Below are 22,500 nucleotides of genomic sequence, written 5' to 3'. Positions count from 1 at the left end.
AACCAACCCCTTTCAGTTTAACAGAGAAAAAAAGAGAAAGAGAAAAAGAAAAAGATAGATAGATAGATAGATAGATAGATAGATAGATCGATAGATAGATAGATATATAGATAAAAAGAGAAAGAGAGATTCCAAAGATGGCGAGAGCTATCTTCTTCTTAAGGAGAATTTCCTTTCCTTCCTTTCGATCTACGCCCTTATAATGGACGTTACCTTTCCTTTGGGATAGGCTTTGCTCTTATCTACGCCAACGAGTTTCCTTTTATCACAGGCTTGTTTCGTTAGATGATATATCGTTTCTGATTCGAATGGATCATGATAGTAAAGAAACATTGAACGTTTATGTATGAACGTACACGATAAATTGTCTTATCGATGTATTATCTTTTCGACAAATTTTACTTTTTAGAGGAGGGATAAATGTTTAAGAAGAAATAAGAGAGAGAAAAAAGTGTGTGAGAGAGAGAGAGGAGAAACAGTTAGCCTCGAGGAATATAAAACGAGAGGAGATATCATCGCGTTGCTGAGTTGGAATAAAACTATAAACCAAAGGAAACAATTACCCCGACTCTTCGGTCGAAGATGCGGCTTAACGATAATAGTGCTTGCCCGTTCTCTCTCTCTCTCTTTCTCTCTCTCAGCAATCATCGTTCGTTCTATATCCATCGAAAGCTATCCATCGAGATACCGATCCGTTTTCGTTCGTCCACCTTTCCTTCTATCGAAACCACGGGATCATACCCCAAGGTCATCGAAAACGATCGGCTATCCTTGAAACTACATCGATGTCTTTGTATCTGTTTTTCGCAAAATATTGCAAACGATTCCTACCAATAGATATACCACGCTTTTAGAGTGAAACCTTGTTTCGCGTGTACTCGATTCGTTCCATACGTCAAAAGAGGAATTACAAGGTAGAAAAGATCTTACCGATTATTACATGGTCTCTACTATGTTACAAATTTCATACATTCTACATTCTACATACCTACATATGTATGCAGGTATATGCGAGCATATCTTACATACATGATACGTAGATATGTAGATAACTAAAACGAAAGAAATCTACCTACTTCTACCTACTTCGACGATCGAGATTCCGCGATAATCAAAGAGCGGGCTTCAAGCTAGCAGTTTTTCTACCATGGAAAAAGCAGTTCAGTAGCGATGGCCGATGGATGGATCATCGCATTCGCATCGCGTTTCTCAGCTCTATCGCGAAACGGTGAATCGGCAAGAAGTAGGCTTAAACGTCCTTTCAATTTCCTCGTCATGGAGATCACCATGCATATCGAAAAGCATCGGGAAAGTACTTACTTACTTCTCTTTCTATCTATCTATCTATCGTATCTATCTATCTATCTATCTATCTATCTATCTATATCTATCTAACTATATCTACCTCCATCTCTCTCTCTCTCTCTCTCTCTCTCTCTCTCTCTCTCTCTCTCTCTCTTTCTCGCACACAAACAGCCACGGTCGTTTTCTTTCGCGTGGCGAAGATCACAGTGTTCACGGAAGGCATCTAATTGCCAAGCTCTCAGCATCTCGCAGCTCCCTCACCATAAACTTAACGACCAGGCTTAACGGTTGGCCCTCCGCGGTATGCTAAAGAGAGTTTCTTCGGTTATTTCGCCAAGTACCCTGTTAAAGACTTCGATGGATCAAGTCTTTTAAAAGTACGCGTGCGAAAGTCTCGAGACTCTAGCCGTATTTTCTAGTTCGTAGGTATCATCGAACGAATATTCAAACGGAACAACGTATCGAGATAAAATCGAGACGAAAAACGTTCTCCGTACTAACCTGTTGCTTACAAAAAAAACATCTTCGGCTTCGACTTCGTACAAATCATCGGACGTAGGTAAGTAGTTAACTTACCTCTGATACTTATCTCTGATCGACACAGCTTATCCATTTGGATATTATAAACGAATGAGTACTGAATTACAGAGAAGAGTAAAAAAAAAAAAAAAAAAAAAATAAGAAACCGATTCTACCATCTAAATTATTCTCTATTATTCAAACCTCGATAGTATCCTAACTATATTACGTTTCTTTTTCTTTTTTTTTTTCTTTTTTTCATATACACAGAATCGCCGTTTCAAATCGAGAATGAATTCTTAGAAATTGATCCTGATTTCGTGGTATCGATATATATAAGTACCTATGTATAAGTAATCCCTCAAGTGAATAGGGACTCAAAGTGTTTGATTTTTTCAATAGGTTTGCATGATTCCGATTGGAGTGATCGAGAAAAAGAGGTGGATAGGGGGTGTGCCAGCAATGGAAAAACGGTGATTGGCGGGGCATTAGCGTAATGAGAGTCTCGAGTTGAGGGCTAAAACGACGATACGTGGCTACCGGCGAGGCCTATCCGCCATGATTAGAGTGGTCTCGCCTGTATTTTCGCCCGACGTACCTTCTCTACAAGTACCTTGGCGAAAACGTTCGTGCAATTTTAATCCGTCTCTTCTTTCCGCCCATCCAACCGTCCGTCCCTCTCTTCCTCCCTCTTCCTCAAATCCCCATCTCCCAATACCTCGCCCTCTTACCAAGTAGAAAATAAGAAAGGAAAGGAAAGGAAAGCAAAGCAAAAGAAAAGAGAAGAAAAAAAAAAAAACGCGATCGGTGCGATGAACTCCCTTCGGAATCATAGAAAACGACAAAACGAGGAAACCGAAGAAGACGATTTTACGTTCAAAGGGAAACGAAATTGTCGTGTCGAGGTACCGGCATGCGCGGAACTCTTGCATTAAGTATCAAGGACAAGCTCCATAGAAGGACGTACAAAATATGCACGATGAAACGATGTTGCGTGTCCCTATCGATATGATTTATATGCTCCCTCTACTTCCCTCTTTCTTCCCTACCCTTCTCTTTCTCCTTCCATTCCATTCTCTCCGTCTTCTTCCTTCTTGCAATGTGATGGCCATGCAAAACGTGAAATACCAACTTTTCTTTGTATGCTTCTGCCTACCAGCTATTTTTTTTTTCCTATCATCTTTCTTTCTTTCGTTTTATTTTACTTTTTTTTTTCTCTTTTTTTTTTTCTTTTTTCCTTCTTTTCGTAAGCATGCGATCGTCGACGTGCATATTTTTGTACTGCTAAATTAAAACGTGCTGTTTTAATGTTAGCGCAGGGATGTACGATCGGTTGCATTCTTACAGGAGTCGACGGTTGTTACATCAAAAACGTACGATCATGGTGTATAAATAAATTAAATAAATATAAGTGCAAATCGTATAGAGAGAAAAAAGAAAGTAGAGAAAAAAAGAGAAAGAAAGAGTGAGAGAGAGGGAAAGAGAGAGAGAAAGAAAAAAGGAGAGAGAGAGAGAGAGAGAGAGAGAGAAAGAGAGAGAGAACGATAGCCTTTTTAAAATGCGAATTCAAAGGAAAGACTCGAAGAACCGCGTGTCTCGGCTCGTTCAGCATTACGTATTCAGTGGCCAGCGCCATTTTGCCTCGACCATTTTTGCCGATCAAATCTTAATTGTTGGCTGGCGGCTGTCTAAGGAGGCGTGGCCACCGGTTGGTTCACTTTCAGCCACGCGATGCACGAACGCATCGATTTCTTTCTCTTCTCCGCTTCTTTTTCTTCTTCTTCTTCTTCTTCTTCTGCCTCTGCTACTTCTTCTTATTCTTATTCTTATTCTTCTTTACTTGCCTACCACCGGGCCTCTCACCGATCACGGGACCAAGAGGACGATCCGCGAGAATCCTGAGAAGAGAGTCTTCGAGAACGCCTGTGCGTATGTTAATCATCCTGAGTTGCCGGTTTCGTGAGCGATCGGCATCTATGTAAGTAGGTACGCTACTTATCATTGAGAAAATTGCGAAACGGAATTAATCCAACTTTTCATCATTTTAAAATTTCACCATCCACAATATTTATATCAAATGTGAAAGCATCGAAATTGTCGATGTTAATGAAGTCAGTTGAGTCGCGTTAATATGTAAGGATTGTATAAAAAAACAATCAATGCAATTAGTTACTACGATATAAAATGTACGAGGCAGTAATTATCGATTATCTAACGACAATCTCTAACGCTAATAACACCGATGCACGATTCTTGATAGCCACCAAGAAAAGATAAATGCTCGTTAAAATTACTCTACGTAATGCGACGTATATATAATGAAAAATTAAAGAACTATGTATGTGCGTTGGCGTAAATGATAATAGAGAAAATTCGTGATTCTAAGTCGTTACAATTATAAGATATTAAACCTCCATAGATCGTTTAAATAGCTCTAGAAGATATGACTGGATTTACGTTTGCAATTATATTAACTTCGTACAATATGATTTCGATAGTCTTACAAATGCATTCGACAAAAAAAAGAAAAGAAAAAAAAAAAATATATATATATATATATATATATATATATATATGTGTATATATACATATATACACCTAATTATCTGAAGAATAATGAAACGCAATTTAAAACTTTGTCGACTTCGTTCATATGTGCATGTATGTTTGTGCGCGGGCGCGCGCGTGATTCCCAAAGGATGGCACGTAATTAATTCGAAATTAATATCGCATACGGTGTAATCAGAGCGATATATAGCAGGGTGCTGTGCAGTGCCGGCAACCTTCTCGCTCTAATCACACGTATTACTCTGATTGGCAACAATTGGTAACAATTGACGGGCGGAATCGAGTCTCGGAGGTTCCGCTACTTTGCCCGCGTTGTTTACGAGCAGAACTTCGAAACGTTACACCTTAATTGCGTGTCTACATGCTCGGAGAATTATCAGGGTTTCCTTCTTATGGCTGCCGCCTTGCTATTTCTCGTTAGAGACTTACGTACGTGAGAATTATAGCTTTCGGATATGTAAAAGTTTCTCCTCTTCTTATTCTCCCTCTCGGTGGAAAGGAAAAGAAAAGAAAAGAAAAGAAAGGAGAAACAAAAAATGAGATAAGATAAAAGAAAAATAAAAAAAAAAAAAAAAAAAAAAAAAAAAACACGGCTATAGACATAGTATAGATATTTTTATCGATGAAAATTTTCCCTACCATGTAATTGAATGATTACATAAATCATATATGTATATATATATATATATATATATATATATATATATTTCGTAACAACGAATATAAATTATATAAAGATTATAAATATTTAATAAATGAATAATTTATCTCTCGCATATTGACCACGTATATTATTATTACACGATGTACGATCTACACCTTTCAAAATTGACCGAGACTGAAATTTCCTTAACTTTCTATCCCCATCTGGCGTATGGTTGTTTGCTTCCCAAATACGGATATGCAAAAGAGAAAAAGTACCGGAGAGACGTATCGGAGAAGTATCGCATAGGATGAGTGAAACTCGTGTAAGAAAATACTCCTTATAATCTCTCATTTGCCTCGTAAAAAGCCCCGAACGAACGGATGTAACCCAGAGAAACAGCAACGCGTTTTACGAGCTCGTAATGCAACCGATGGAACATCGCTAGGGTATGTCCGACTTGTCGGTAAGTTATTACACAACGTCGTTATACACCAGTAATTTACTTCCTCCTTCTCCTCCTCCTTCTCCTCCTTTTCTTATTCCCCATTATTTTTCTTTTAGTAATTTTTTCCCTCCCTCGTTCTAAAACCACCTCACCCCCCACCCCATCCCCCACCCACACCCTCATCCCACTTCACTTCAATCTTTTCCTTTTCAACGATCCACGATAATATCTTCCGCGTAAGTTAATCATGATTTAACTTTGTTTCAATGAATCTATCTTTGTTTATGGTTATTAAATTTAAATACAACCATTCATTCATACCACGAGTAGAGCTACTTATAGGCTCTTTTTCTTTTTGTTTTTATTATCTTTTACTATACTAAGTAATACCTAACCTTTAATATAAATTTCTAAATCCAAGAAGAAATACTTACAATTAGTTAAAGAATGATACTTTCAATGGTTCGATCGACAACACGCAAATAATCCTCTTAAATACGCCGCAAGAAATATGTATTTACTGCGAATGATAGCAAAACGTAAATAAGTAAGAGCTATAGAACGACCTCGGAGTCAACGGGAATTCCAAGAGGCGTGTAAATATTTGTTTGTAAAAGACCTTTTAACGTCCTTTCTTCTGCTAGTTGTACGCTGAGAACACAGCACTCGGTCGTTACTTAAAAACAGCCCATTACTCTTTCTTATCTTTTTTTTTTTTTTTTTTTTTTTTTTTCTTTTTTTTCTTCTTTTTTTCCTATTGGAATACACTGTTGTTATTTCATTTACACGGTTCCGCGCGGTTCATTGAGTTTCAAGTATCTTCGTTTATGTGTATATATATATATATATATATATATATATATATATATATGTGTGTGTGTGTATACATACATACGTATATTACGGTGAGTATTATATTATTATGGTATATATAGTTATATATATATATATATATATATATATTACTTAGTAATAATATCGATCTAAAAAATAATCATTGTATCCATTATAATTAATGATAAAAAAAAATGAACAAAAAAAAAAAAGAAAAGAAATAAAAAACAAAAAGAAAACAGATAAAAATGAAGAGATGATATTCGATGAGGATAAAAAAAAAAATAAAAGATTAATTACACGACATAGGGCGAATAAATCTCAACGTAAGGATCGACATATAGATCATATTGTTAAAAAAAATTTATACGGCTCCATGTGGTTCATCGATTTTCAAACATCCTTCATCTATACATACATATATATGTATATATATATATATATATATATTTTACGATAAATATTATGTAGTTATAGTATCGATCTTCAAAATAAAATTGAATCGTCACTCGTATCCATTTTTATCCATAATTTATGATGAAAGAATAAAAATAAAAAAAAAGGGCAAACAAAGAATTGAAAAAACCAAAAAAAAAAAAACAAAACAAAACAAAAGAAAAAGAACCAAAAAATAAAAATTAAGAGATGATATTCGATGCGGATGAGAGGGGAGAAAGAGAAAAAGGATAAAGAAAAAGAGATATTGATCTCACCACAGTGGCCTTCGTCGCAAATAAATCTCGGCGTAACGATCGGCACATAGATCGTTGCGAAAGAAATTAGTAACGCAATCCTTCAATTCGGCGAATATCTAATCCCTCAAAATTCCTATAATTCGTTCCCCGCTAATATCCTTTTCATCGAAATTATCGACTCGAAAGAGGGAAAAAGAAGATGGGTGAAAGGAGTAGAATCGATCGGTTCCTCTCAACTCTCTTCGACGCTGGCAAGATGTTCCTCTTTCAAGAGTGCAACCAGTGACGTCAGCGGTGAGTTTGCGGTCTCCAAATTACAATATCGTTAAAACGAGCGAGTTGAGATCGTGCGCGGGTAGGTAAGTTCGAAGAGAAGAAGGAGAAAAAGAGAAGGGGGGGAGGAGGACCTTTTTCGTTGGCCGTGCGCGTTCCCAGAATAATGGCCTCCTGATTATATGCATTATATGGACCAAGATTGATACGATACGTAATAAAATAATTGAAATAATCACATGGCGCAACGACGATTCGCGGTACGTTAGATCGAACGATCGAACGTTCGATCGAACGAACGAACGAACGAACGAACGAACGAACGAACGAACGAACGAACGAACGAACGAACGAACGAACGAACGAACGATCGATCGATCTATCTTACGATGCTGACTTTTCGAAACGTGTCAAGTCCTTTTTCAAACTTTCTCTCTTTATCTATAATCAACTAGAAATATTAACACGTACTTTATATACACTTACATGAATAAGAAACGAAAGAAAAACTAAAAAAAAAAAAAAAAAAAAAAAAAAAAAAAAAATACATTTTTTGTTGTTCTATTGAACGTACTTGCGTATTAAATCTTTAATACTAATCAACAAAGGATATTTATAATCAAACGATCGACGCGCTTATTACGAGAAAACGTCGTTTAATCGAAAATTCTTTGATAAATCAAAAAATATCTTATTTTAAAGGGCAATGATGTTCCACGCGCTAAGGCGTAGTCACAACCGGTGCGCCCTTTTTCTCTTTGCCGATCTCACGGCGCCACTAAAACACACATACGCAACTTCCTCGATCCTTTTATTTCATTCCTCGGCAATCTTAATATTATCCCACGAATTACGGTCTCTCTCTCTCTCTCTCTCTCTCTCTCTCTCTCTCTTTCTCTATTGAGGGTGATTCACGACCCCATAGATACTCGCGCACGTACCACGAATTAGACTCGGATAATCGCGATCAGAATTCTTAAAATTTCTTCCCTTTCTTTGAACCCTTCCTTCATAAACATTTAGTAGAACGAATTATTTTCATTCTTTATTTCTTTGCCGATGAAAAATACGTCGAAATATTTCATTTCCTTTTTTCTTTTGTCTCATAAAAAAAAAAAAGTTCCTCTATAAATCTAAAAAAAGAAAAAAAAAAGAAAAAATATTATTTGAAATATCGTCTAATATTGTCAATGATAACTAATGTAAACTCATATATGCATATATACACACACACACACATACATACATACACATTCACACACATGCACACACACACACATGTATATGAATGATAGTACATGGACACAAAAACGTGACACTGCAAAATATTTCGAAGAGGATGATATCCATAGGAATGATCCATGTATCGCGCCTCGTATCGCGTCGGTCTTTGGCTTGTATCGTCAGATATATCCAGCTATGTATGTCGGTGTCATGACTCGTAGTCACAATGACGCTTCATAAACATAAACACTCGTCATCTTGTCCCGTCGAGACAACACGGACATTTATACCGAGTATTTAGGAACGTGTTATTCGACAGGTTTATATTATACTAACGACGTTTGTGAAATCACCATTTTCTTTTTACAATGTTTATTTTCTTTTTTTCTTCCCCCTTTTTTTTCGTTTTCACTTTTTTCTTTTTTCTTTTTTCTTCTTCTTCTTCTTCTTCTTCCTCTTAAACGTTAAATCCAATTTAAAAAATATAAAATATATTTCCGTGGGAGGTGATGGTACGTCCCGATCGAAAAAATTTTACACGAACTTTATAAGCGATCTCGTATTATTAGAACGATCAAATTTCATCGATTATTCATATTAGAAATACGGTACGCATGATTCGGCAATATTGTACGTAATATTATAATAAAAGGGTTCCGCGATTTACGGAAAATTTTTCTGAGGGTTCCGTGAACGAAAAAATTTGAGAGTCCCTGCTTTCGAGCTATCTTCGTAATTACTACTTACGATATACGTGAAATATTATATAATTCACATGTATATATATATATATATATATATATATATATCATATACAATCTATATTTATATGTAATGGTTTCAAACCCGAAAGAGTAAGTAACAATAAATAATTAGAGGTTATAAAAAAATTTCAATACCTGCTAACAGGAACTACGGCATATATTTGAGCTTCATAAGATTACTGGAACGATTTGAATCTTCCTACGCAAAAATGTACACTGTTTAAACAAACGAAGAAACGAATTCTTATCACGAGAAACGCAAGAAAAAAAAAATGGTCACGACAACGACGATTACAACGAATTTTCCGATCGAACGTTAAAACAAAGAACGATCGCGAAGTTTGGCGTAATTAAGCGTACTTCTTTTGTTTATACTTTTACTACGTTGTTCAAAAATATTCTCTATTGTAACGGACCAATCAACAATTATTATTATTACAAGAAGTTATAGACAAACGTAATGATATTGAGAATTGATTTAATTAAATCGATTAAAATAAATAAGACGAATAAGAGATATATATATATAAAAGATTTTTGTTGTAAAAATTCGCGCCAAGTTCGACTCGAGAAAAGACGTTTTAGTTCTTCGTTGAGAGGACGCAACGACGACGTGTCGATAAGATAGAAAACTGTTTTTGTAGCGAAAAGGCTCGCCGGTCGAAGGTGTCTGACGTCATCTACGTGTGCCGTGTACTTGCCGTCACGAAAGTGCGACACGTTTCTGGAAGATAATCTTCGTACGTGGCTTCCTGAGATATATAAACAAGGTATATCGAGTTAACGAAAACATATATACGTTTATTTAACGTTAGAACAAGGCGTTCTTGGTTTTAAAGATGACTCACATTTCGTATTAAGAGTTATGGAAAAAAAACGTGTTCGATCGTGTTCTCACCCAGTGATAGTTAATAGTGTTATTTATAAAATGTTAGACAATTAATAAGTTTCTTAAAAAACTTTCTTAATTACTTTTCGATCGAATATGAATGAGACAAGACGGTCCATCTATCGTGCTAGTGTCAGAATAATCAATCTTTCTGTCGGAGAAGTAAGGTTAAGTTTTCGGATGCATCCTGCACTCTATTGATTCACGTAGGTATCGATAGACGGCAGCACTGTGCGCTTATAACAGCTACTACGTGCGTCGTCTGCTTCGTAGAGTAACTATAAGACTAAGAAGGCGATAGAATTATAATTGATAAAAATATTTCATTGAGTTGTATGCTAGTTAAAGAGAAAAAAAAAAAAAAAAAAAAAAAAAGAACAAAAGGAAAGGAAGAAAAAAACAGAAAAATAAAAATAAAAATAAAAATCGATGAAATATTGGTAGCTGGATCGAGCAAAGGAAAATCATCGACTCGTTTGAAATTGGAAAGTTGATACCGTAGAAGTTATAAGAAAAGAGGTCGAAGAGAAACGCCGTGGTCGGTCATTATCGTACGTAGAACGATCCCCCCCCGGGGGCGAGACGACGTCGTAAAGGAGGAGGTACGGTCACGGCGCCGCGGCGGCTCTTCGTCGAGAGTAGCATCGCGCCCCGCGACTGAACCTCTTTCGCGGCTTCTCCATTATCGTAATTTGCAAATTTCCTCGGGATAGCAGTGAAAAAGGATGAAAAACATCGACGTGGTTTGAGCGTTCTTCGTCGTTCTTCGTCGTTCTTCGTCTTTTTAACGGATGACGGTGGTTGCACGATTCTTGGTGGCGAGAAAGGGGAGCGAGAGGGAAGGAAAAAAAGAAAGAAGAAAAAAAAATAAAGAGAGAGAAAGAGAGAGAGAAAGATAGCGATAGCAAAAAAAAAGGGGCAGGGGCAAGGGGAACAGGAACCGGGAGTAGACGGTGGCGGATTGGCGGCCTCAGGCTTACTCGCGGATTCTCCTTGTGATGCCGGTGATTCGCGGCTCTCCTGCCCACTAATCCTGCGGCTCCTCCGCATCGCCCGCCATCTTCCTCCTCCCTCGCATCGTCCTCGTCTCCTTTACTCGCCCCTCACTCGCTCGCTCGCTCGCTCACTCTCGATATCGGTAAAATATCCACGAGGAGCAAGGATTGCCGGATCGTTCGAGGGTAGGCCGCCGGTAAACACAGCGATCGTTCTACGTGCCGTCGTTCTCGTATTAATATAATTAGTCACCGCGAGCGTTCTTCGAGAGCCTCTCCTCCTCGATACTCTTCTTCGAGTATTTCGATTTCGCGCCTCCGGGCGCTTCCAAGCGGACTCCTTGTAAAACGATCGAGAAAAACGATGAACATCTTCCTCGAACGATGGCGACGCCAATTTTTAATTACTTCCGCTCTCGAATTTTTCTTATTTCTTATTTGTTTTCTCGTTTTTCTTTACTTTTTGTTATCGTTATTATTGTTATTATTATTATTATTATTATTATTATTATTATTATTATTATTATTATTATTATTATTATTATTATTAGTATTATTATTATTTTTTTTTCTTTATTATTACTATTATTAGTTTTCGATTTTTTTTTCGTTACAGAATGGCACCGAAAAAAGCCGAAGAACCCGAAAGAAAGCCACTCATAGGGCGAGTAGGGGTTAATTTAAAAATTGGTATCGTTGGAATACCAAACGTCGGCAAGTCGACCTTCTTCAATGTCCTTACCAAAAGTCAGGCAGCGGCGGAAAACTTTCCTTTCTGCACCATCGATCCGAATGAAAATAAGTATCTGAATTTATATTTTATATACACACACACACACATACACACGCGCGCACACACGTACAAGACATATCCTTTTTCTTGTTAAAACTTTTTTGGAAAAGTAAGTTTTCGTTTGTTCGTTACTTACTTCAATTCTTACGTCAACTCCTACATTGGGATAACCTGTTTATGAATAATGTGCGATCGAGCGATCGAACGTTTAAAAAAGGATAGTAATAAAAAGAAGAAAAAGGAGAAAAAGTTTTACGTCACATCGTCGTGTATATTAAAAAAAAGTTTCTTTCGATTCGTCAAGCATTACCCTCGTCAAGAATATATTCCCTCTTGGCCATCAGTTTACTCTCAGGCTCTTTGTCCTAAACCCAACATTTACTATGCCTTCACCGAAGACACAAATCCTTTCACGAGATTTCAGAATACCTGTAAATGCACGAAAAATGAATTTCAATCGAATTTCGAACGATCAAAGGAGCCCTTTGTCCTTCGCGATCTTTATTTCGAGGAAGAGGCAAGAATGAAATATCTTGAAACGGAGCCAATATCTTTCGTTATTTTTGGAAAGCCAGGTGTAAATAGCCGAGAACTCGCCGTTATGATAGCCGACGGTTGGAAGTGCGTTCTCATTTCACCGGAATCTCTCATTGTACAAGAAATATTAAACAAAACGGAAAAAGGCAAGTACATCGAAAAGGTATTACGTTCTGGTCGAAATTTATCCTCCGAAATAATTTTGAATTTAATTAAAAATAGAATAAATATGAGAGACGTTAGGCACAGAGGTTACGTGATCGAAGGGTTGCCTTTTATTCCGAATGATCCAAATCTCGATTATTTGTTCTATCCTAAAATCGCTGAATATCGGGTTCAATCGATGTCGAAGGATAACAATTCAAAAGATGATATTTTATCGACCTGCGAAATGATATTAACTCCAAGCTCGAGTTTAGATAACCAAGACATAGAAAAATCTTCATGTAAAATACAACTTTATCCAGAGGAAGATATACCTCGTCAGATCGAAGAAATCTTTTCTATTTGGCCTATAAAACCATCTATCATAATCTACATTATATGTTCCGACGAGGATCTTTTAAGTAAATATAAACTTTTAAAAACAGACTCGGATATCTTTAAACCCGTAGATTCTGTTTCATCGATGGATATTACCGAAGATATGTACTCGTTTACAGAAGATAATTTCGACGATAGTACAAATATACCTTCTGCATTCCCTTCAAATATATTTAAAAAGGATAGAGAATATCTTTTGCAGCATAACGAAGTGATTCAAAAGGATGTGAAAAAACGATGCGAACTATATAAACGTTTGGCATTACCTTATATAGATAAATGGGTCTTTCTTAAAAATCCTCAGAATGTTATACGTGTGGATGGTCGTACATCTGTTTTACAAATGTTCGAAATTGTGAGCGTACGTTTGCGTACATTACCATTGCCACGATTGCTACTTCCAAAACGGTTGATAGAACAAATCGACGAGTTTGGGATGATAAAAGTAGAAGGGGAAGAAAAGGAAGAGGAGGAGGACAGAAGGCAAATTGCCTTAGAGGAGGAGTTCGAGGGTATGAGCAACGAGGATGCTTTTCGAGAAATGGCGAACATGGAGTCCATAACTCGAAGGTTTCCTTGGAGACTGTCACGTTGGAGATTTTATTGTCCGGTCGAATTGGCCAGAGGAAGAACCGTCACCGGTATCCCAAAATATTCTTTAAGATTCATGAAGAATATTTTTTTTCTATCTTCCAACGAAGCACTTCAATTGTTTTTAGACAATCCTAGAACATTTTTATTACCACCTAATCCACGACCAACCTGTAAGATAGCGATTATTGGTCCGAAATATTCCGGTAAATCAAAAGTGAGTCGAGAATTGGCAAAAATTTTGAATGGCACCGTTATTAATGTCGATTATATAGAAAATATTTTTAAACGTGATTGCATTAACGATAAAGTTATAGATGTTATGCGTAATATGATCGATGACGTTATAAACGAATTGAAAATCAAATTGAATAAAGAGAGAAAGATGAGAAAAATAAAAAGAGATGCTGATATTAAAGCATGGTACGAAGATATCGCTTCGAGTATTCAACGTTTGACAGATATCGTTCAATCGAAAAATACGATAACACCGAGCGAGGGCTACGATGACATAAATGAGGAATTGAAATCGTTGCGTAAAAAATTAAATAATAATAATATCTCACATATTGAGACGGATCTACGTCTTATGGAGGAAATAAAAAATAATAAAAAGATTTTGTACGCTTATGCGCCAGATCATTTAAGAAAAGAGGAACTTCCCATTAGAGAATTGACCGAACACGATCCTGAAGTGTCGAGATTGTTACAGAAACGTGTTAAATATTTGTACGACGAGCCAATCGAATTGGATCCCAATGAAAAGGCTGATCTAATTATTAAAAATATAAAAAATATTCCAGACGAAATATTAGAAGATGATATTAATAGGGACGGTGGTTTTATTATCGACAATATGTACATGGATTTCGACGTTTGGACAAAAATAATAAACGATGGTAAAATTATTATCGAAGACGTTATAATAATTTTCGAAGATCCACCGTATCATTGTCTTCTTCGAAATTGGCGATACTTTCATACAGATTACAACGATAAATCATTAGAAACTGAATTCGAATATGAAGAAAATGATATGTACGAAAATGAGACAGACGTAGAATTAGAAGGATATATTCAACATCTTAATGATTATCAAACAATTTGGAGAAATTTTCGTGATAGAATAGACGAATTTAAACAAAACGTTATTCCGTGTGATCTTGGATTAATCGAGGATGTTACTGATTACATTGTAAAACGACTTAAGGATCGTTACGATTGGAAAGCAATTGTCATGAGCGAGGATGATAAAGAAAAAGAAAGGCTGATAGACGAAGAAGAGAAGAGAACAGGAGAGATATATCCTGTAGACGAAGAAGAATTAATGGACGAAGAAGAAGAAGTAAGAAAACCGATTATAAATCAAACAATCGCTAAAGATAATCGTCGATTAGGTGACACCAGCGATTACTGTCCAGTTGTATTATCAAAATATAATATTCTATGGAAAGGAAGAGAAGATTATAGTGCAGTCTTCATAGATAAAATTTATTTATTATCCAGTGAACGTGCATTAGAAGAATTCGTTGAAAATCCATATAATTTTTCTATTCCATTGATCAAACCACCGATCTTAATACCACCGTTACGAATTAGCGTTGTTGGTTTACCTGGAAGTGGCAAAACTACTTTATCGAATGCTTTGTCAAGAGAATATGGATTATTTCATGTCGATTACATCAAATGTCTTGAAAAGTATATGATTGATAGAGGAATGAAAGCATTCACATTGAAGGATACTATGATTGCTCCTGAAAAAGAAGAACCCGAAGATATGATTTTACCTGATGATTTAAATGACATTAAATACAGTTACGACGAGACTTTAATATTTATGTTTATTAAAAATTATATTAAAAATGGTGGAACATTGCCGAGATATATCCTTCGAGAATGCTTTTTAAATTACTTTCAAACGCCTTATGATAAATTAGGTATTGTACTCGATGGTTTTCCAAGTTGTTTTCACGACGTAGACATGATATTAGATAGATCTATGGTACCCGAAGTGGTGATCGAACTTAAATGCAGTTTAGAAACATCAATGGAAAGATTGTTTCCAAAATATCTTAATCTTTGGGAGAAAAAACAAGAGGAAGATAAACTTGCCGAGGAGAAAAGATATAAAAAAGAAATGAATGATTATGTTAAAAGACGAGATGAATGGATAAAAAATATTGTTAAAGAAAGGCGCGAAGATTTTATGAGATATAATATGGAAATGTTCGAGGGTGAATCAGAGAATTTTTATATGGATGATGATTATTACGAATTAAGTCCAAGCGAAAGAATCGAATTAGAAGATAATTGGCGAGAAGAGAATCCCGAACCAATGCGATTTGTCGATTGGGAAGATATCGTAACAGTTAGAGATAGAATTTCGAGACGATTAGAAGAAATTTACGAAGATGATAATAAAAAAATAATAACCACGCGTATTTTTATGAAAGCTGTAACTATACCTTGGATAGAGATAAACGGTGAACAAAATGTACGTAGGATGATAATAGAAGTTCAAAGATATCTCGAAAGTTACGTATTTCGGGATATCTCGATGTTCGAGAGAACATATTTAATCGATGTTGAAACGGCTGAACGTCTTTTAGAATCTGGATATTATTTTTTGAGTTCATTTGGCCGATGGTGTCCGGTTCAATTGTATCAAAATAAAATACCAATACAAATGTTTTTACCGATGGAAGCGAAAGACGAAGTGAAGCCAGTGATACATCGACAATATATTTATTTCTTATGCGGTCAAAATGCAGTATTAGATTTCATGAAAAATCCATTGAAATATATCGAACAAGATTCGACGATACCTCTAATACCATTAAATCTTTCGATCATTGGTCCACCTAAATGTGGAAAGACGACGCTTGCTGAACGTTTTGCCGAGACATATGGTTTGAGATTGATTTCAATTGAAAAAGCATTGCAACACGTTATAGATAATTACTCGTGGACTGAATTAGCTGAAAAAATTAAATCTCACATTCGAGATGGCATTGCTGTTGATAATAAAATTATGAGCCGAGCCATTGAAATGTATTCGATTCATCCACGGGCAATTTCTCAGGGTTACGTTCTCGATGGTTTCCCATGTAATCGTGGACAATCCGAAGAATTAGCTTTTCTCAATATACGTCCAATGATCGTTATCGATCTTAAAGCCGATTTAAATTTCTGTTCGGAGTGTCTGTATAACGTAAATAAAGAAATTAAAAGCCAATTGGATTTGGATATCAATCGTTTGACACAACTTTACGATCAATGGCAAGTAGATCAAGAAAATTTTCGTAATTGGCTGAAGAAATTTTCACAAAATATATTTGAAATCGATGGTAGTAATAACAAATGGGGTGTATGGACTCATGCCGATCGTGTGGTACGAGAAAAGTTTATGAATATTAGACGATATTATCGTGAATCTGATTACGATAAAGTTCATAGCTTAGAGAATATGTGTGTATCACCTTACGAATTCAAATCATATCAAAGTATTTACGAATCGTATTGTCCCGTTTGTTTATTACTCGATAACAGCATAATGTCTTCGGGTGGACTGATCGATCGTATAGGATTAGTACAATTTCGTGAACATTTTTATTGGATATGTACCAAACACATGAACGATTTTATAAAATATCCATTTAAATATATCCCACCTTGGAACACTGCAATTTTACCGAAAATTCGACCACGAATCGTAGATGAGACGATCGATCTGGAACACGCTTGCTGGGCAAGACGTTTGCAAGTTAATGGATGCTGTTTGGTTACTTACGTCGACAGTCTCCCCAATCGAAATCTAATCTCTGGCAAAATCGATTTAGCTGTTCTCTATGACGACAAGCTCTATCTATTCTGCAGCCAACATTGTCAAGATCAGTTCCTCTCTCGTTGGATGAAGTATTGCGATGTTAAAATTCATTTTCCTTTCAACATACCAGATATTAATGTAACCGATTTACCGATTATCGGATATTTAGAAGAAACAGTAGCAAAACGTGTAATAGAAGCCGTAAACGAAGTTGCGGTCTTTCGTCCAAAGATTCCAGGCTTGTCTGCTGCTGCCAGTGCAGCGATTCACATGGGTGTTATTTTAAAAATTCGCAACGTATCTTGTACCCTTAAAGAAATGAACATTTATGAGAAAGTTAGCGAACGTATGAAAGCTCATAAACGTATCATCGAATTGGCAACAACTAGAATGAAAGAAAAACTCAATCCGTACTTAATAATTCCGAAACATTATCTTCAAGTTAATACGACTACTGTATCACGAACGAGTTCTATTAGATTCCGACGAACATCGCCGACTCAGAATTTGGACGATCCTAACGAGTCTTCTTGACACTTTTCCATTAATCATTGTTCCTATATATTGATGATACATTTAAGAAATGGTATATAAATATTAATGTATATTCTAATATACGTACATTGTAAAAACTTCTTGTACCAAAATATATACTGATTATTATAATGATTAATTATAAAAACAATCAATTAATAAACAATTAATTGTAATAATTATTAATCAGTATATATTTTAGTATATACGTCATCATTAATCTAATTTCATATTGATATAAATTTGATTTGACAAAAAAAGAAAAAAACAAAAAAAAAAAAAAAGAAGAAAAAGGAAAAAAAAAAGTATGACCTTCGCAATTGTTTGTTAAGGCACGTCGTGTACCAGTACCCGACGCAAGGTACGACTATTTATGCGAATACTTCAAACCGGCCAGGTAAGCAATCGTGCAAACATTATTCGATCCTAAGCGAATCGAATGTCTCTCGAATACGTTATCGTCGTGTCGAAAAGAGAGTAGAACGAGTACCATTTCTTTTCTTTTCTTTTCTTATCTTATCTTTTCTTTTCTTTTCTTTACGTATTTATGTATACCCTTGCAAAAGGAAACGATTCGGAATAACCCAACGACATTTCCATACCTACTTATTCGCTTTTATTCTCGCGACGAGACTCAAGGAGGAGACAGGGTAGAAGGAGAAGAAACGAAAAGAGGAAAGAGGTAGGGTGCACGTTTCGTAGCACGTGATCTGCAATGCAGATCGACCTAAATTTCTTTAGGAGACTTTAGGAACCATGGAAAAGAGTTTTTCCCAAGTTTGTAAATCATTTACATCCTACGAATTCTTTTTATTTATTTCGTTCTTCTCGTTTAAAATTTCTATAATTGAAATATCGTTAGCTTAAGTATTCGATTAATTTTCACCCTTTTTAAACAAAATCACGTTGCCATCATTCTCAACTTGAAATTCCGATCGAAACAAATGGATCGAAACGAGTGAGAGAGGGAAAGGAGAGAGAGAGAAAGAGAGAGAGGAAGATAGAGATAGAGATAGACATAGGAAAATCGATCGAAAGGGACGCATTTACACGGATAGTCGCGTTGATAGTCACCAACGATGGTTCAACGAGGTGCTCGTACGTACGTAGGTATATGTCGAAAATTCCCAGCTCGGCCAGTATCATAGTACTATCCTCTCTCTCTCTCTCTCTCTTTGTCTCTCTCTCTCTCTCTCTCTCTTTCTCTTTGAATCGTGCGGAAACCGCTGTACGTGCTGCGGTGTCCATCAACGCGGCTAACCGTCGATGAAAACGGTGTTTACCTTGTCGCGCGTCATCGTGCTTGCACAACGACTCGGTGAAATTGAAAATGCAAAGCAGTCAGGATCATGCAGAAGATTGGATAGTCAAATTTTCGATTAAAAAATTACTCCCGTTGTATACGAAGTTTCTTTCTTTTTCCTTTTTTTTTTTTTTCTTTTATTTTTTCTTTTTTTTTTTTTTTTTATTTTGTTTTATTTTGTTTTCTTCATATGTCATTCAAAACAGATAACGACAAAAAGAAAATAATTGAAAGAGAGAGGTAATTAGAAATAATTCTTTAAAAAAAGAAAAAAGAAAGATTAGAAACTCATCCAATGGTAAACGTGCGAATGAAAAACATTGAAATAAGTTCGTTGATCAAAGGAGAAAGCTATTTCAACTCCCTCCCCCACCACCCATTCCACACATACACATCACCTCCCCTCTCGAACTTTTCGAATACGATCATCATACTTTCATTCACGATGTATCGTATACTCTCATTGATGGCACGTGTCCGAGAATTCGGCGATCCGTGATGAAAGCCGCCTAACGCGGCCTCACCACCCTTCTCGTTTGCTTTTCCCGACGCCACTCTTCAAAGGCTAATTATTTAATGAGGCCGCTGGCATTAGCATTTAAATGTGCCTCGTTGTCACTACCCACCCTCGTTTCCATGCAACGCACGTGCATGACAGCGTACACCCTCGACCTTTAATCGGAATTCTCACTGTCTCTTTCTGTCTCTTTTCTTTCTCTTCTTTCGAATAATACGGAGGAGGACGGGAAACGTGAACGCGTTTGAAAAAAATTTCATTCGAGAGAGACATTCGTACGACTCCCTTAAGAGGATAATAATACATAAAAAAAAATATATATATATGTATATATATATATATATATTAGTTACATTCATTTGTACTTTCTTGTTTTCCCTTAGCAAAATCCCAGCATTTTTGAACGTAGTCGATATCGCTGGTCTTGTTAAGGGTGCTGCCGAGGGACAGGGTTTAGGAAATGCTTTTCTTTCTCACATCAGTGCCTGTGATGGAATTTTTCACCTTTGCCGTGAGCATGATATTTCAATTATTATATTCGTATATAATAGAAACGATTTTGAATAATTGGATATCGAAACGAATCATTCCATTCCCAGGAGCTTTCGAAGATGACGATGTTACTCACGTAGAAGGTGACGTTAATCCTGTACGAGATTTGGAAATTATCAGCGAGGAATTGCGACTGAAGGATGTCGAATTTTTAAATGGGCATCTTGAGAAATTGGAAAAATTGGTTGTCCGTGGTAACGACAAGAAATTGAAACCCGAATACGTGAGTTTTAATGTTAACATTTGTATCGTATTTGATCGATGTAAATTAAGAGAATTCGAATAGACGAACTTTTCTCCGAGCAAATTTACTCGATTCTCGTTGATTGATTTCCAAGCAATTTTCGACTTCTCAATTTAGCGAAACTCCCAAACTCGCGTGATCGAGCCATCGTCTAGATTGATTTCAAGTCGATTTTAACTAGTACTCCGTAGATAATTCGACGTTGCGTGTTACGACTCGCGGCGAATCGTTAATAGTATTTTCGTAGTTTTCTTTTCTTTTTTTCCTCTCTCTCTCTCTCTCTCTCTCTCTCTCTCTCTCTCTCTCTCTATCTCTCATTTTATTTTCTTTTTTTCTTCCTTTTTTGTCGACAGGATACACTTTTAAAAGTTAAGGGTGTTTTGGTAGACGACAAGAAGCATATCAGGTACGCCGATTGGAGCGCAAATGATGTAAGTTTACGAGTTTTCCTTCGCAATGTCGTAAGAAACATGCAATTTGCTCGTTCGATCGTTATAGAACGATAACAACGCACGTTGATGATCGTCCCTAACGTTTGATTGCAGATCGACGTACTCAACAAATATCTCTTCCTCACGTCGAAACCCGTTATTTATCTGGTCAATCTTTCGGAGAAGGATTACATTCGTAAAAAAAACAAATGGTACGTTTCGTTCTAACGTCATAAGACGAAAATGTAGAGAAAAAGAAAAAACGAAAGGGAAAGATAAAATAAAAGTATTTTTATCTTTTTTGTTCCTATTAAGATTCTGATTATAAAGATAAACGAAGATTGTACAAATCGATAATATTATTTTCTACGATAAATCGACTAGATATTCCAGAATACTCGTCGTTTCATTTTCCGGACGTTTCTATCGACGTGGTCGGTGAAGCGCGTTGCAAAACACTGTGGAGAACGGAATTATTTATACGTGCGTGTCGACATGTAAACGCGTATTCGTACGCACGCTCGAGGGCTCACTAACACGAATAGTTTCGTCGATCTATTATTCAGCAACGATTTACAGACGTGCATTGTGAAAATGATATCGTGGGAAAGTGCAGTTGAATAGTAAGCCTATCTATCGCGCATACTCGTCGTTAAGTTAATGCATGATTCAGAGCCCTTATAATCTTTTATATTTCATGATGCACTTTTACGATTATATTTGAAAAATATTTATATATATATATATATATTTTTTTTTTTTTTTTTAATGTATATATATATAAATTAAAAATGAACGAATATATCTAAATAAGATAAGACTTATAAATCCTCATCGAATATTATCGATTTTTCAGGTTAGTCAAGATTAAAGAATGGGTGGATAAGAACGATCCTGGAGCCGTTTTGATACCTTTCAGTGGTGCTTTCGAAAATAAGATACTCGACATGGACGACGCAGAACGAGCAAAATATTTCGAGGAACAGAAGGTCACTTGGTAGGCATCGTCATTAATTGTTTTCAAATTTGTTTCCCTATGTTCAGGATGACTTGTGTTTACAAGCGAAAGATTGTTTTTATTTCGAAGCCGAAAATTCATTATATTGGACTAATTTTTCGAAACGTTTAGTCGGATTTTCTTAAAATCCACAAAGAGAAAGAAAGAGAAAGAAAAAAAAAGAGAATGAGAGTGAGGTCCATGGAATAACAGGCGTTCCCACATTTAAGTATGCAACGAGTTATCTTCTAACCGTACTAATAATGGCTGAGGACGACTCTTGGAACGTCTAGACTAGTTCTCTCTCTTTCTCTCTCTTTTTTTTCTTTCTAACGCGAAGGGAAACTAATAAAAACTACGGTCGTTTCGATGAGGAGAATGGAGAAAAAGAATAAGATAGAAAGAGAAAAAGAGAGAGAGAGAGAGAGACCGCATTATATTTTTACGAACGGCTATTCAAATTCTTACAAAATTG

General features: G+C 36.1%; 1 protein-coding gene and 1 long non-coding RNA gene across 4 annotated transcripts in view; one reads left to right on the top strand and one right to left on the bottom strand.

The window, feature by feature from the left end:
- LOC124950600 overlaps nucleotides 1-10,417 on the bottom strand; it is a 17,830-nt gene extending 7,413 nt beyond the window's left edge. For both annotated transcript variants that reach the window (XR_007101404.1, XR_007101405.1), the window contains exons 1-2: nucleotides 10,122-10,417; nucleotides 9,409-10,025 (exon numbers count right to left, since the gene is read on the bottom strand). This is a non-coding gene — a long non-coding RNA (uncharacterized LOC124950600). The remainder of the gene's footprint in view (nucleotides 1-9,408; nucleotides 10,026-10,121) is intronic.
- LOC124950594 (obg-like ATPase 1) overlaps nucleotides 9,918-22,500 on the top strand; it is a 14,724-nt gene continuing 2,141 nt past the window's right edge. Inside the window, exons 1-8 of one of the 2 annotated variants that reach the window (XM_047497548.1) lie at nucleotides 9,918-10,043; nucleotides 11,774-11,955; nucleotides 18,318-18,378; nucleotides 20,185-20,312; nucleotides 20,401-20,576; nucleotides 20,951-21,028; nucleotides 21,143-21,240; nucleotides 21,885-22,025. In XM_047497548.1, the coding sequence (XP_047353504.1) occupies nucleotides 11,775-11,955; nucleotides 18,318-18,378; nucleotides 20,185-20,312; nucleotides 20,401-20,576; nucleotides 20,951-21,028; nucleotides 21,143-21,240; nucleotides 21,885-22,025 (863 nt within the window). In that variant the 5' untranslated portion in view covers nucleotides 9,918-10,043; nucleotide 11,774. The other variant, XM_047497547.1, reaches the window with a different exon arrangement.

Source organism: Vespa velutina, chromosome 7, assembly GCF_912470025.1.
Source record: "Vespa velutina chromosome 7, iVesVel2.1, whole genome shotgun sequence".
Lineage (NCBI taxonomy): Eukaryota > Metazoa > Arthropoda > Insecta > Hymenoptera > Vespidae > Vespa > Vespa velutina.
The sequence above is the reverse complement of the archived record's forward strand: the minus strand, read 5'-3'. Positions and strand labels throughout refer to the sequence as shown.